This window comes from Diadema antillarum, unplaced genomic scaffold (assembly GCF_040938485.1).
Source record: "Diadema antillarum isolate AM-2024a unplaced genomic scaffold, OU_Dant_1.0 seq00000604_RagTag, whole genome shotgun sequence".
NCBI classification, from domain to species: Eukaryota; Metazoa; Echinodermata; class Echinoidea; order Diadematoida; family Diadematidae; genus Diadema; species Diadema antillarum.
Genome location: NW_027271532.1, coordinates 1,942,911 through 1,960,545, shown reverse-complemented (window position 1 = coordinate 1,960,545; position 17,635 = coordinate 1,942,911). Strand labels below are relative to the sequence as shown.

General features: G+C 38.4%; 1 protein-coding gene across 1 annotated transcript; it reads right to left on the bottom strand.

Moving 5' to 3' along the window:
- Positions 1 to 2,736: 2,736 nt before the first annotated feature.
- Positions 2,737 to 17,381, bottom strand: LOC139735896 (caspase-3-like). Its single transcript, XM_071646651.1, has 8 exons — positions 17,250 to 17,381; positions 14,606 to 14,864; positions 13,241 to 13,341; positions 12,732 to 12,899; positions 11,557 to 11,773; positions 10,225 to 10,434; positions 5,348 to 5,457; positions 2,737 to 2,875 (listed from the first exon to the last, which is right to left on the bottom strand). Exons 1-8 carry the CDS (start codon positions 17,379 to 17,381, stop codon positions 2,759 to 2,761), a joined length of 1,314 nt encoding a protein of 437 aa, XP_071502752.1. The 3' UTR covers positions 2,737 to 2,758.
- Between the last annotated feature and the right edge of the window lie 254 nt (positions 17,382 to 17,635).

The following is a 17,635-nucleotide window of genomic DNA, read 5'->3' as shown; positions in this document are numbered from 1 at the left end:
ATTCATATATACGTAAACATTGTTTCTCCTGTGTCCGAGCAGCATTGCTTATCCAAATGGGTACCAGTCCCGACATGGCCGGATAACAGAGCTCAGACTGTACTTGTACTAGGGCCAGTGGTGGTATGATATACAAGTGCAGCCCTAAAGATCTGATACCCGACAGTAAACCCTGTAAATGCTTAACTAAACAAAAATCCTGGTGTGTGTGTCAATCTGAGAGTATAAACCAACAATTGCATTATAGGCTTAGTTTTCACTATCTCTCAAAAGTGTGTATTCTTTCACCTGAAACAACTACCTCCATACTTGGTAATAAAACATGGAGGTGTTAAAAGATTTTCTGCCTGTTTAAATCTATCTTAATCACTTACACATCTTTCAATATCTCTAGGATGTCAATAAATGTCATTTTTCACTATGACTATAACGTAACATATGTAACAAAGATTGAAGTCAACACACAAGTCACGAATGTCTTTTTCTGTTAAACCCACAAGTCTGCAAAACAAGGGCTACTACTAGTATTTCAAGTTTATTTATTGGAGGCATTTATTCTCCCAGGCAGTTTAAAGAGGAGAAAGTACATGTATGGAAGTGTCATTCTGTGCACAATATAACATTTAAAACAAGAAGTTTTAAACTAAAGTAAATAAAAAAACAAACACAAAGTTCCTAAATACTGGTATATATTTACATCACAGTACTTTATTTTTTTTTTAAAATGCAGATTTCAGTGCTTGAAATGTGCAGAGTATTGACAAACATCTGATGGAATTCCCCTTCCTTATCCTCTCAGAATACTCTTGTCACTTTTTTTCTCACTGCTGAGGATTTCCCCCAAACACTTGAGGTATCCCATGATGCAACAGGTAGGACAGCAATAAAGGAGAACTCAACTACATGTCAAAGCTGATTAATCAAGAGGAAAGTTAAAGACATAAGATGGTATTTCCTATCAGACAAGATACAAGTTTTCCATGTTTTTATAAAACAGTGACAGGACTCACATATATGCCTGTTTCATCACAGATTAGAGTTTTTCTTTCATTCTGTTCTACTGAGACTTTTTCTTACTCGACTTCTCCAGTGTAAGGAGCATAAAAATGCTGAAACTGAAGTCCAGACAAAGTCGAAGTCCCGACAGAACATTTCTCACATTTTACAACCTTATCTTTGGAATCCTTTATTAATAAGGCGATGAAAGATTTGAATCCAAAGTCAATCTTTGCACCACAGCTGTTGGACACACACACATTTAGCCAACAACTTCCCCTATCACGACATCAAAATTGATGCAACGTTGAGAAAGGCAAGGAAGAAAAAGTCTTTGTGTAGATTCCATCCACTTTCGTCATCAATTAGCAAAAAATGATAGAAAATATAACAAGAGACCCAGAGGGTGAAGCGCTAACCAGAGTATAACAAGTTTACTTCCTACGCATTCTTACAGACTATTGCCTACAAAGAACATAAAGAACTACAAAGAAATTCTACCACATTGGAAATAATACCTGCCTAGAATGAGGTATGTAGTTTTCTTCAATTTGCCTGTCCTCTGTACAAGTGAAATTTCTAAGTGCGCAACTGCTGATCTACATTTTAACAAACATGTCAGAAAAAAAGGAACCAGCAGGAATTTAACCAGATTTGATTCCCACTGGTTCCTTTTCTTCTGACATGTTTCTTAAAATATAAATCAGCAGTTGCGAACTTACAAATTTCACTTGTGTACAGAGGGCAGTCAAAATGAGAAAACTCAAACCTCATATCTTCTCACCTTTGACTACCTTGTAAGCATTTTCTAAAAGAACTTTGACATGTGAAAACTGCTCCCCCTCCAATTTGACAGTACAGTCACTAATGTACTGAAAGCATTTCTGGTTTTTTTAGAAGATTTAGAAGATTCTCTACTTTGGGGGCTCTGGGTGGGGGTGGGGGGGGGGGGGGGGCAGAAGAGAGAGAAAGAGAGGGGGAGGGTTGCAATAACACAGTCAAAATGTGATAATTTGACAGTGTGTTTTAAAGAAGAAGCTGACAATGTAAAAGTTTATGCACCAAACAGGATAGATGACATATGCCAGATGCAGATGATGAATGATCACAACAGCTCACTCGAGCCTTTGGCTCAGGTAACCTTAAAATGACAATATAGATTTGGGTACAATTCATGCACTTGTGCACACACACAAAAATACACAACTTTAAAGTACGATTAACATGACGTATAAATGATTTGTGGATATGATTTCTTATAAAAGATAAGAGTGTCACTGTGGACTGATGTTGCACATCTTCACATATTCATAATTTGCTGATACACCTTAGAGGGATCGTATAGTTTTGGTTGAGACCTAATTTCAGGTTTCTAACACTTTTCGGTGAGATAATGAGAAACCTCTTATGAAATATGAAAGAGCATGTAATTCCATGAGGAATTCAATGTTTATTTGATGCAAATTGGTTTTGAAATGGCTGAGATATCCAAAACAGAGCGATTCTAATAAAGTGTGGGACCCACATTTTATTACGATCGCTTTGTTTTACTTTTTTTTTGGATGTTTCAGTCATTCCAAATCCGATTTTCATCAAATACACTTTGAATTCCTCTTAAAATGGTATGCTCTGTACTATTTCATAAATGTTTCTTGGTATCTCGCAAAAACTTAAAAGCCCAATTCTCATCTCCACCAATACTGTACCATCCCTTTAAAAGAGAATTCTCTGAATGCTGTCTATGAGTCTTAATAATGCTGACTCAGTTGTGGAACCCTGGAAAGAAGTAGAGCTTCTTGGTCAGCATGGTGACAGGGGCTGGCATCTGTTTGTGGCGACCTGAAGATGACTCAAAGGCTCTTGCCACCTTCCCATTGACCTAGGGTATCAATCAGCATAAAATGTGTTACCCATTAAAGACCAGCAGCTATACACTTAATATTATGGACACTTTTGATAATCCTGCAGCAGAAATAAACAAGGAAAAGTAGAAATTACGTGGTGCGTAATATATGTCCCCGCCGGAAGTAGCATTTTGTAACAAAATGTGCAATATAGGTAAAAAATCAAGGTCAAAGGTCAAAGAAGTCAAAGGTCAAAATTCTGTGTACAAATTTTGAAGCCCTCACCTAGTGCCATCACATAAAGCAAATGGAATCGAAATTGGGTTAGAAATGGCGAAGGAGTAGCATTTTGTAGCCAATGTACAATATAGGTCAAAAATCAAGGTCAAAGGTCAAAGAAGACAAAGGTCAAAATTCTGTGTAGAAGTTTTGAAGCCCTCACCTAGTGCTATCACTTAAAGCAAACGGAATCGAAATCGGGTTAGAAATGGCGAAGGAGTAGCATTTTGTAGCAAAATGCACAATATAGGTCAAAAATCAAGGTCAAAGGTCAAAGAAGTCAAAGGTCAAAATTCTGTGTAGAAGTTTTGAAGCCCTCAACTAGTGCCATCATATAAAGCAAACAGAATCGAAATCGGGTTAGAAATGGCGAAGGAGTAGCCTTTTGTAGCAAAATGTACAATATAGGTCAAAAATCAAGGTCAAAGGTCAAAGAAGTCAAAGGTCAAAATTCTGTGTAGAAGTTTTGAAGCCCTCACCTAGTGCCATCACATAAAGCAAACGGAATCGAAATCGGGTTAGAAATGGCGAAGGAGTAGCATTTTGTAGCAAAATGTACAATATAGGTCAAAGGTCACAACTGAAATTCTGTGTAGAAGTTTTAAAGCTCCCATGTAGTGCTATCATATAAAGCAAACAGAATCAAAATTGGCTCATAAATGACAGAGAAGTAGCAAATTGAACATTTTGATCACACACGGACGCACACACGCACGGACGCACGCACGCACGGACGGACGCACAGACACACACACGTACGGAGCCCGTTTCATAGTCCCCTGCTCGAACTCGTTCGGCGGGGACAATAATGGTATGTGACTAGAGTAGGGCTCAAATGAAAAAGAAGTCTTTATGCCACTTTACGAAATACTAGTAACAAGTGACAGAAACTAGAACAACTGACTGAAATCTTGCCATTCATCAATGTAAATGAACATATAAATATCCCACCCAGGTATGTATGCCCATGATTTTTTATCATAGCTACTACTAAAACACTGAGTAATCAGTACTTAATTACAGTGGACTCCTGTTATGACGAAGTCCTCCGGACCGGCAGTTTTCTTTTGTTATATAGAAATTTCGTTATAACCGAACATACAAACAATAAAAAACAAAGAGCGGATAATGTTGCGGCCTGAATTTTCACTTTGTTGTAACCGGAATGTTGTTATAACCATGTTCACTATAACAGGAGTGCACTGTATGTACATTGTCATCAGTTATGATACATATAACTCAATGCAATAATTAATTATTTGAATAAAAATTACAATAAAAATTACAGCTACAAATCACAGAAATGGGCTTTTTGGGCTTGATGGCTCAATGACAGCTCGCACTTCTGATGAGAGTATCAACTTGTGCATGCCTTGAGTCATCGTTGACATTACACTTGTGAGCCTCTTCAAACCTCACTCTCTACTGGTGGGAGAAGTGAATCGCATGAGGGACAAGAAAGGGTTGGAGGACTCTATCACTGGCATGGAAAAGAGGCAGACCTGAGGATACAGCACAGTCAAAACATGACAGCAGATGGTGATGGGCAGTCTAGTGTGAGTAAATTTCAGTGCTAAGCAAGGACATCTTCCTCATCTTTCTCAGGCTGCATGGTGTATAGCCTATATGGAGATTGCTTCAGGATAAACAGGATATCCACTCACTTAATCATGATCAGCCATTGTGAAACTCTACACAATTAACAGTCTCGCATTGACAAGTGAGAACTGAGCAGTCTGTGTTTCCATTGAGAATCCTTAACCCGTTGAGGACCGAATGATTTTGCTACAATGCGTATTTCCCATGGGCACTTGCCTGAGTATACTCAGGACTCGTCCTCAGCAGGTTAATGTCTACCATCCCTGCATTTTACCCATTAAGGACGAGTCTCAAATATACTCGGGCAGGTGTCTACGGGAAATGAGTATTGTAGCAAAATCAAACCGTCCTCAACGGGTTTATAAACTGTATTACAAGGAGAGGACAAGCAGGGCACCGTATCACGAAAGTTGTCAGCCCTGACAAGTTGTCAGTTTCTGACAATCACCATGGTAACGGTCAGACACCAGAGCTTCTCAGCCAATCAAAACTAAGGATTTACTAAAGTTGTCAGAGACTGACAACTTGTCAGGGCTGACAACTTTCGTGCAACGCCCCCCCCCCCCCCCCCCCAGGACTCAGTCACCTCCCAGTTCTCAGACACATGTCCTGAATGAAACACATCTTACCATGGTCATCATTGACAGCATGTCTTCTTGACTTGCATTCTGAAGCATGACCTCCGTCAGAGCCTGAATAAACCAGCTTCCCTTCTCTGAGTTCCTCCACGAAACATAACCTGTAGACGTGACACATAAGCCAAATGCAACAGGAGCAGTTATCAATATATAACAATAATAAACTCATCATCAGTTCTCTAATGACAGGTTTACAACATGTGGACAGTTACCTGCTCACATACCACTTGCAAGAGAACCATCAAAAGATCAAATACCAAGTAGCTATTAATCTAGGCGTTTGTTTCAGTCATCAAGAAAGTACCCCAAGGGTATGACACAGCATAGAAATATATTTAATATATTTTTCATGTTAAGAAGACATGTGGTCTGTGTACAATCACAGCTTGATAAGAGTGCAAGGCTAAACAAGCATATATACATGCAAATACAGCGTACTCCCGTTATAACGAACACGGTTATAACGAAATTTCATTATAACGAAGTAAAACTTCTGGTCCCAAAATTATCGCCATTGAAGTCTATGGTACAAAATTCGCTTACAATGAACACGGTTATAGCGAAATTTCCGTTATAACGAATTCTTTTCTGAGCACCACTGACAAAGAAAAGCAAAAGAAATGTGCTCCGTTATAACGAAATGCGGATCGCTTCCGAAAATACAAAGCGCAACAAGCATTTATAGCATCTCTGCATGGGCGAACGCTTCACATCACCGTGTACGTGTTCGCTCCTTGTGTCCTGCACAGTTTCCGAGGGGAATTTGCATTATTGTAATACAATAATCTGAAATTAAACAAGGTTTGTTTTATTGTTCCGAAGGTACTTTATCACAAAACACACAGATTCTTATACAATGTACACCTAAATGTCCGTTGGTTCGGAAACGAAATAGGGTTTGTTATTACGAACATTTTGGCGTTATTCAAACAGATTGCTATTACCAAAGTTCGTTAAACCGACAATGAGATATGGTTCTTATAATGACGGTTCATTAGTCAGAAAATGACAGGAATTCTAAACTTTTGTTAATCGGAACATTAAAAAAAAGTTTCGTTAATCCTAAGGTGAAAAAGGTGTGTCCACTAACAAAACGTGGGAATTGCAAATCTCATAATCGTCTTAAGATAACCGAACCTTCGAAATAACTAACTTTTCTCATTTTTTTTGATTTACAAACCTTCGGAGGAATAACAAACCTTATTTCATTGTCGGATTAAAAAAACTTTTCGGAACAGTGAACCTTTCTCATTTTTTTCATTTACAAACCTTCGGAATGACGAAACTCATTTCATTTTCCGATAAACGAGCCATCAGAAAACGAACAATATATATCTAAATCATAAACTTTCGGAATAACGAATCGTCGGAAGAGCGAAGCTTCAAAATAACGAACAAACCTTCGGATTCCCGGGAATGGCGAAACTTCGGAACAAAGAGTCTTTCGGAGTAACGAACTTTCGTGAAAAACAAATCTTTGGAATAGCGAACTGTAACGGAATCTTAAACCATCATTTTCTATACGACTTATTGTGTGACAACAAACAACTTTATGCTCTCTTTTAAATGTAATATCCAAACAAAATCAAAAAGGCACCATCCCATTTCATATAGCTTTCCAGTGTACAAGTGTATGATGAGTATTCAACAAACAGAATATGATATATGCGTGGTTTCCTTGTTTTTGTTATATATTGTATTTGTTTGGTTATAATGAAATTTCATTATAACGAAAGAAAACGGCCGGTCCCGAGCATTTCGTTATAACGGGAGTGCACTGTAGTAAAATATGCTCTTAACCCATATCCGCCTAATGCGTTATACTATTTAAACGCTATTCGTACCGAGCCACTACAGACAAATATTTGCACTCAAAGCATTGTCAACTTCACATCTCTTTCAAAGGCACAAAAATAAAGGAAAGTTGACAAATTATGTATCAAAAGAAAGAGCATAAAATTGCCTCTATTATGATATAAATTTCCCTGCATTCTAAATCAAAAATATTTCTTACTTTACATGTAGATTTGAATATCATTTTCAAAATATTCAAAGCAAGAGCTTTACAGTAATATATGATACATGCATATTGTGATCTTCTAAGTAGGAATAACTGGGAAATAAAAATACAAGAGACCCGCGGGTCTAGCGCTCACCTGAGTATCGCAAGTTCACCTTTCACGCAGTCACTAATCTAAATTATTCACAGCTCTACCAAAATTTGACCAGGCACTCTCAAGTAGAAGATGAAAATGTACAATACGGTCCCATTTTTTTAAAGATTCCTTAATTTGGGGGGATTGGGGCCCCCTGGGGCCCTCTGGGTGGGGCATGGTGCTCATTTTGATAAATTGTGATCCTGATCCCCTAGGGATGCTACTTGCCAAGTTTGACGAAAATCCATCATGAGGTTTTCAGGAAGAAGATGAAAATGTACAATTTAGGCCCCCATTTGGACCTTCCCAACCACCCCCCCCCCCTCCCCGAGGGGCACCCCTGGATCTCCTATGAACAAACTTGAAACTACAGTCATTAATGTACTCACTCATAGTATTATCTTAGCTCTATAACTTCTGATACTAGAGAAGATTTTAAAAGATTCCTTCATTTTGGGGGTGTGGGCCCCCCGGGGGCCCCCTGGGTGGGGCATGGTGCCCATTTTAACAAATTGAGATCCTAACCCCTTAGGGATGCTACCTGCCAAGTTTGGTGAAAATGGGTCATGGGGTTCTCAAGAAGATAAAAATGTACAATTTAGGCCCCATTAGGATCCCTCCTCACCCCCCTCCCCTGGGTCCCAAGGGGGGCACCCCTGATTCTGCCATGAACAAACTTGAAACTACAGTCATTAATGTACAAACTCATAGTATTAACTTAGCTCTATCACTTATGGTTCTAGAGAAGAAGATTTTTACAGATTCCTTAATTTTGGGGGGTTTGGGCCCCTGGGGCCCCCTGGGTGGGGCATGGTGCCCATTTTAACAAATTGGGTTCCTAACCCCCTAGGATGCTAGCTGCCAAGTTTGGTGAAAATGGGTCATGGGATTCTTAAGAAGAAGATGAAAATGTACAATTTAGGCCCCATTAGAACCCCTCCCCACCCCCCTCCCCTGGGTCCCAAGGGGGGCACCCCTGATTCTGCCATGAACAAACTTGAAACTACAGTCATCAATGTACTAACTCATAGTATTAACTTAGCTCTATCACTTCTGGTTCTAGAGAAGAAGATTTTTACAGATTCCTTAATTTTGGGGGGTTTGGGCCCCCCTGGGGGCCCCCTGGGTGGGGCATGGTGCCCATTTTAACAAATTGAGTTCCTAACCCCCTAGGGATGCTACCTGCCAAGTTTGATGAAAATCGGTCTTGGGGTTTTCAAGAAGAAGATGAAAATGTAAAAAGTTTACGCACGACGCACGACGGACGACGGACGACGGACGACGGACGACGGACGACGGACGACGGACGACGGACGCCGGACGAAGGGCGATCGCAATAGCTCACTTGAGCCTTTGGCTCAGGTGAGCTAATAATGCAATTGCTCTGTTTATGACAAATGGGTATTTTCCATGTAAAAATGCCATTGGCTGATGTGAAGAGGCTGTTCTTTACAACCTTATCTGAAATGAGATACCACATCCATTCCAATCAGTGCATTTCACTTCAGGAGAAATAATATCAATTTGTGACTAAAATATCACACAAATACATATATAAACAAATTTTACAAACGTAAAAGTGACGTCAAAATGAAGTTAAAAATGATGGCATTTCAGCGACAAGCTCGACTACGGAATTTTTCGCACTTCACTGATTGCAGCGTTCGCGGCTTCTACGGGAAATCCCGTAGGTCGGCAGATATGGGTTAAAGATTACCCAAAAATGGTCTAATATCTAGAGATAGCATTTGACATCCCACCTAACATGCCCCACAATATGCCTTTTGCATGTCTGCTACAAAATTTGTGGACATAAATTCTACTTTTACAGTGGGCGATTTCAAATTCAGTGCTACTGTGAGGGTTAGTGCTATATCAACGACAGCACCAGCAATAATCCTGAACTTGAAATCAGCAGTTGACCTCAAAAGTAGGATGTAGTCCCAGTAGCTAGTGTTGGGTTCAGTGTTACAAGTCGTCTGCTGAACCAAGCTCGACAATTGATTCTTGTTGGCAATTTACATGCTTTTTCACCATTGGCTAACACCAGCCCCAAGGGATTATCAACTTTGTCATTTCAAGCGTGATGAATAGTGATAGCACTGCTACATGTGACATCCACATTTACATATGAATATATCCATGGATGCACTTACATGCATAATCTATTCTAATGCAATGGTAGCACAGAGAATATACATGAGCACTCTACTCGTGGCCTCATAATTAGTATCACTTGCGTTAATCTGACCAATACTAACAAAGCAGGAGTTTGGGAGAGAACAACAGCACCAGCATTAGCAACAAACTTGAAATTATCCAGTGTATCAATGCCATCCCATATATTGAGGTCCTTCCCATTAGCAAAATAGTGTCGTAAATAACCAAGTCAATATCAGGGGCCGAGGAGTGTTTTGAGTGCAGGAGAGGAGCGTTGTGCTACCAATGGTCAGATCGATGCTCCTCCCCCTAAAGTGAAACCCTTGAAAGCCTTGTGTGTGTGTGTGTGTGTGTGTGTGTTTTGTTTTGTTTTTTCATTTGGTCATTATTTTTCTTTTTATTTATTCATCTTTTTTTTAAAGAGTCAAAAAGTGTGACTTTCAAATTGATGACAGGTCAATCCTATCAAAGATCATTATGTAAGTGATCAGTCTTATTAGAGGTCTTAATCAAAGGTAAGATTCGAAGGACTGAACAGGAAGTGTTCCCCACCTGGTACAGTTGCATAGGCCAGAAGGATGTCGCTTTGGGTGGGCATCTTGGATCGCGCTGAGGCAAAACTATCGGTGGATTCCAGCTCCATTCGCAGCATCTTGTCCACCAGTTCATCTTCTGTCATTGAAATACTGTCCAGTCTTGCTCCATCACCTGATCCAGCCACGGCGGTACCGTCTGTCTGCTCAACCCCTGCATCAAATCTCTCTACACAGGTGCAGATAGAACAATTCACACGCTCACTTGAAATGTAGCAATGAATAACATGTTTCACAGGTGTGTATATATATTTATCTGAGTAAGAAAACAAAGAGATATGATTATAATAATTATGCATTAACAGGTAAACATGCCAATATCATAATTGCTTTAAAGGTACTGCTTACCATTGGAGTAGTGGGTTAAAAACTGTTTGAATTATCACATTTAATGCGTATGCCTTGGTCAGTTGTATCACAAAACATCCTACCCCATTCAAATTTTGCAATGAAGCCTAAAATATAACGAGATATCACTATTTTTCTCAATAAACCATACCTGTAGATGGTTTATTGCTGAAACACTTTTATCATCAATTGACATTTTGAATATCTTACAATACTAAACATTGATTATACTGACAAACATTTTAACACTGGTTGTTTCTATCTCTAACTCACATTCTAAAACTATTTTGAAGCCCTAAAGCCGGGTTTTTGTTTCATCTGCAAATTATAAATGCCTTTTACAGCAAATTTTGAATCCAATAAATTTGATGGCTTTGAAGAACCCACTATGATTTCACATTGATTGCAAGTACACAACACACAACCTATTGTATATTATGGAAATGCCTCGCTCCTTCAAAACACTCCGGTCAAAACAATTGGTAGAAAGATACTCACTAGCACTCTAACTACAGAGGTACATCTTGCATGGATCGGTTTGAAAAGGACTATGCATGTACAGTCATGCATATGGAATGCATTCAAAGACAGAATTGTGACAGTATTGTTACCTGCTCTATGTGCGGGTGTAGGGAAGATGAAAACAACACATTTTAGTTTTTCATGCATTTCTGCTTCAACAGAAATGAATATTTATCAGCTAAAGATGGAGATAAAAAGTACATATTATTTGCTCAGTGCTTCCTTGATGATCATTGTATTTTACTTCTGTTGTAGCTTTATCTTCTATGTACAGTTTGTTAGATAGACAAGTTACTCCATCTATTAACTACAAACATACAACTTTATACAATTATACATTATACAGTTATTTCATGCCATTTCTCTTTGCCTTAAATGATTTGGAAGCCTCTGTAATGTGAATAATGCATATTTTGGTTACCTCCACGACAAGCCTGTAGAAAGAAGAGCTTGGGTTTGCCTGCCAGGGTAGGGCAACGGTCTGAGCTGAAGTAATTGACCAAGTCCTCGATCTTCACTAGTTGCTCATCGGTGCCATAAACAGCGCCCTCTATACCATGTGTGAGGATAGCAAGTATGAAGCAGTCAAACGTAGTATGGTTGTGTCGTGACAACTGTATCATGAGCTGCTGAATATCCTGTAGTAAAGAAATAGCAAGAAAATAAATCAATCTAAATAAAGTGAAGTGCTGTGACAATAAGCTCATGTTCATGTCAATGTCTGGCCTGCTCACTTCTGCAGATCAAATTACACAATGATACACTGCAAAAAAACCAAACAAACAAACAAACAAACAAACAAACAAACAACTATATTTTGACAGCAAGAAATCAAAACTGGGACAAAAAATGCAAACCTGCACATTTGTGTATGACAAAAGTTTTCAGAAAAATAAATACACACACACACACACACACACACACACACATACATACACAATCCATATTAAGGGCCCTAAAATGGGAAACTGAAAATTTGTGTGATATATTTTCAGAAAAAAAATGAATAAATGTTAGAATCACATTTTTCAATTTTTGAGAAGCAAGATACCACTAGATAGCATTAATTCCAAATATATCAAAACATACTAATTGGCAACTCTTCAAAGAGAGCTATTTAGTCCACTTCCATAGAATTGTTCAAATCACAGATAAAAGGGATTGGGGAAGTCAAAATTAATGCCCATATGGGTTGTTTCATCCATGCTGCCTTTCTCATGTTTTCTAGTTTTCATTTCTCCTGTGTGTCTCTCTTGGCTTCTATACTCATTGTTATGAATGATTCAACCCTCATGTCAATCTTGGGAATCACTACTGCATATTTCCAGATACCTATGTGGGCTGTTCATTTTCCTATGTATTTACAGCCTTGGGAGATTGCTTCCAACGTTTGTTTCATGATTTAATTCACACACTGCTTACGCATCTGCTAAACCGCTTTTAGTCCGAAAAGAGTCTACCATCTCTGATGATGTCAGCATACATGTACTGATCAGAAACCTTTGTACAGTACAGGATTATTCAGGATTAATTAGCTCAAGATATCCTCTTATCAACAACAGACAGAAAAGACTAGAAAAGAGTCTCACAGCCTACCCTGCCCTTGAGGTCCCGATGAACCACTGTATTGAATCCTAGTTGTTTGAAGACATTCTCAAGGTTACGGCCGTCCACATCTGTTCCCTGCCGAGTCTTCATTGTCTTGAACTTCTTGTTGTTGATGATAATTGCAATACCTCGGGGTCTGGAAGACATCTTATATACCTTCATATGGGAGAGGAGGAGGAAGAAAATGTGCAATTAAAACAAGGTGGAGATTTGGCAACACATGATCCTTATTCCTCACCCACTTCTAACAGGGACTGCCAATATCATTTAAAGAAGGAATACAAACAGTAAGAAAAGTGGCAACAATTGGCATTATCATGCATTATGACAAAGAGGACCCATTGCATTATCAAACAAACCAAAACAAAAGAAAAATATAGCACGTTGCTGGGGTGATATTGCAGATGTGTTGTAAGCCAGGAGACTGATTATTTTCCTACTTCCCAAATGATTACAATTTCAAAAACATATGTCCATAATGGCACAACAGTACTCACATTATCATTGTCTGTCATGGATTGTGGGTATACAGATGAGATGTCCATTTCCACATCACTGAGGTCAGATGGAGCTGATGGGTTTGGCCACTGGGCAGGAGCTGCTGCAGGAGATGACAAAATATCATGCACAACTGTCTTGGGAACAATGTGTAACAGAGCAGAGTTTGACTTTCCATTCCTCGGTATAGTTTATCCACGAAGGTTCACATCAAATGTTTAACTGAAAGGTTTTTTTTTTTTTTGTTATGTGATGTGCAGCAGGCATCATTGTCTCGTTGCTAGTGTGAACAGAAGCCATAGCTGTCTTTTCTCCTCTCATTAAAATACAAAAAGAATTTCACGGGAAATGTTCCCCTTACTAAAACCGGAGCTGTGAAAATGCAGCAAGTTTGCAAACACTCTATGTGAAATAGGGAGAGCTACATAGTACCTCTGGCCATTGAAATAGCTGTACATCAGTTTAAGTGGTGCCGTATGAGCTGCTGTCTAACACTTGGCATGCAAGGCATGCACTGCATAGTTACAATATAGTGAGATTTTGGGAATGTTTGGTGGTCTCAAACCACTGTCTAGATAAGGCTTGGAGATGCATAACAGTATATATATATTTAATGCACAATTATATGCATTTAGATAGTTTTTCCTCAAATCTCATATCATGTGTAAAAAAAAAAAAAGAAGCAAGTTATGCATTATTGTTGTGATTATGAACTGGCAATATGAACATAATTTCATAACCCTAATCTAATCTAACATGGAATTCTTGTGTCGTTGGATTTTTTTTAAAATGCAGATACTATGCTTTTGCACTGTGAAATTGAATTAAGTACCATCACCCATCAAGTATATACTGGTATTATACAATAGTACATTTCTAAATGTGGACAATCAAAATCTTGGCTGGGCATTTATCATTTGATATACATGTGAACCTAACTATATAACGCAGAATGATTAATTTCATGTCACTGGTTATTTAAGTCAGACACGAGGTTTAAGAAAAAAAAGCTACACTATTACAAGTATTTAAAATAGATGTAAGGTCAAATACATGTTAACAGTGAATTGACAAAGCATCCTACCATGTACATTGACATTGTGTCATGGCATTAGATCATTAGCACAGTTCCATATATTTCTTTAATCTAATGACCTTATGTGAGAAAGATACCTTAACTTTATGATAATTCATAATTCATAGAAGGGTAAAAATATAAGTTGATGATTCAGCACATTGCCTCTGCATTGCAGTAAACCTGTGTTGCTGATGAAGACGAGTCCTGCGAATACTCGGGCAGGTGTCTACAGGAAATGCTTGTTACAGCAAAATCAGTACATTTTAAACGGGTTATAGTTGCTCACCTTGCCGTTGTGCCGCCGTGGGTTGACCAAATGGCTGTGGTTTCACATCATGTGGGGTAGAGGCCTGTGCCACGCCGGACTGGCCAGGCTGCATGGTCTGGGCATCCACACCAGCAGGCCCTGAGTAGCCCAATAACTCAGCCAGGTATACCTGCTCTGCCTCTACAAGGCTCTCTATGAGAGCATTAAAGGCCTTGGGCCCTCTTGTCTCCAGGTCCATCAACATGGTCTGGTTCTTGGTCATCTTGCTTGGCTTTGACTGCAAAGGGGGCACAAAGATGTCAAGAATCCTGTATGTTAACCCATTGAAGACTAGCCCCAAGTATACTAGGGGCAGGTATGAGATTGGAAATGTGCATTATAGCAAAATTATTTCATTCTCAACAGGTTAAGTAGTCATACTCCTCAGATCCAACTAGCATTCATTGAAATATCAATTCATTACACAGAACCCATGTAGAACAATGATTGCAAATGCTCATTTTCTTTTCATATAACATAATACTTTTGAGCTTTCACAACATGCGCTAACCTTTTTACTTGGAAAAAACAGATAAAATTCTTATTTCCCATAACATGTTAGAAACAGTGTGTTTAGAATACTTATAGGCAACTGGTTCTAATGACAAAGATATGAATACATGTCATACAGTGTACATTGAATATTTAATTGTAACACAATAATTGGTCCTTGTACAAAGTTAAAGGACAAGTTCACCTTCATAGACATGTGGGTTGAGTGAATGCAGCAATATTAGTAGAACACATCAGTGAGAGTTTGAGCAAAATCGGACAATCCATTGAAAAGTTATGAATTTTTGAAGTTTCTGCTCAGTCACGGCTGGATGAAAAGACTACTATAGCTTGTGATGTCACAAGAGTACAACGATATAAAGAAATAATAAAGAAAATTCAACATATTTCCATTTTTCTCGCATAACAAAAGAACACTCGACTTCTCTCTTTCAGAAGGCAGGGGGAATAATATTACCCTTAACATACGTCAGTAGCAAGTCGAAGAAATGTGCACTTTATTCAAAAAGTAAAGCTTTGTGAAATTCTCTTTTTATTTTCCTTATATACCGGTAGTTGTACACATGTGACATCATACACTGTAGTAGTCTTCTCTTCCAGCAGTGACTGCGCAGATACTTAAAATATTCGTAACTTTTGAACGGATTGTCCAATTTTCCTCAAACTTTCACTGATGTGTTCTACTACTACTGCATTCTCTCAATCCTTATGTATACGAAGGTGGACTTGTCCTTTAAGTTGTGTGATGTTCATAATCAATTACATAATCAGCAAAATAAAGACTCAGACTGAAGCATTACTTTAATTAGGTACATACTGTACTTGTCTAGTACTTGACCACTGGCCATCCAAAAATTTATTGTAAATTGGATGTAGACTTTCGCAGGATTTTCGCAGATCTATGCCACCCAGTAGGTGGTCCATGTAGAACCAACAAAGGTCCTGCACAAACACCTGTGGGAGTCCAAGAGAGGTATTTGAAGTCTTCTACCACAGGGGGGCAGAATGTGGCAATTACATTTCAAGCAATAATTCTGTAACACGAGAAGACCTCATCATGAGGCTTCTTAAACTTTTTCTTTCGAGTCTCACATAACTTTTGAGACCAAATTTGCAATGTTCACGTTCACTGTTATGCCACGCCCATTTTTCGAACAGCATGTCTCCCAAAACATGCACAATTTTGTGATTTTGTGTAATTTCCTATAGATGGAAAACAGTGCTCTGTCATGAAACTCATAAAAAGCTTATTATTCATTACTTTGATTGATTAATCTTATGCTAATTATGGTAGAAAAGTGGTCCATGACAATTTCCATTGAAAAAAAGAAAAAACAAACAAAAGTTTAAAAAAAAGAGACAAATTCCAAAGACAATAAAATATATAAGAATTTTAACAACTTCTGGATATTTTTACATGATGTAAAACTGTGGAATATAATGTCAAAAAAGATATCAAAATACAGACTCTCAAAACTTTTTCAGAGTTTAAGATGTTGGGCTTAATTAGTGTAATTAATTGATTACTGTAAAAGTGGAAATTTTCCCGGTGTTGAAATTTTGCACATTTCGCGCAACCAGAAACTACTGCGAAAATAAAAGCACGCGAATATTTTTGCAAGATATGTTCCTGTGCGTGATGTCTTGATTCCGCGGTATTAAAAACATTCGAAACTCTTCTTACCCAGCCAAGCGCAAAAAATTAGTCGCGCGAAAATATCCCCTTTTACAGTAATATCAAAAATTGATAACTTCAAAAAATTTGAAGTCACAATCTTCTAGATTACAACGAGGGTGTTGCGCCTGCCAAATTTTGTCGCAGTGGCATTACTGACGGGGTGTAGAGTAGTCACTCAAAGCCTATTGAAGCAGCTTTTCTTCTTGTACAATCTTTCTCTTACTCCCTAGAGCTCTAAAAACAACACAATTAAACAAATAACAAAAACACAAAATGAGTTTGCGCATTATTGTCTTGCTGAGTTACTGGCAACTTCACTTCTTTACTTGATTTTTAAAGGATCACAAGACACTTGAATTATCATTTATAATGAAAGGCAGTACTCATGTAGCACTTGCTTAAAAAAAGTACACAAACACATTCTTGGTTTACCTGAAATTTTTCTATATGGTGTGGTTCGAAGATCAATCTGGCTTGTAAACCCATGCTGACCATATCAAAATCGATGTCATTTGCCAACTTTGGAAGATTCTTCCTAATTGTCTTACGGTCATTCTGATCCATGCTGTCCAACGATGCTTTCAGCAATATTCTTTGATACGATCTATCAATGTGTCACAGTTCTGTGGAAGTATTATACAAAATGAAGCAGTATGATTTCATTATTTTAGCATTAGCGATGTTCTTGTACAAACCAGTATTGCGTCTCTGCTCACCTCAATTTTCTTTCTAACCTTCACAGTGCTATAGCTGATCAGAAAGGTGACATTGTTGTGTGCTTGGTGTACTTTTATTTCTACGTACTACTGGCACTCGAC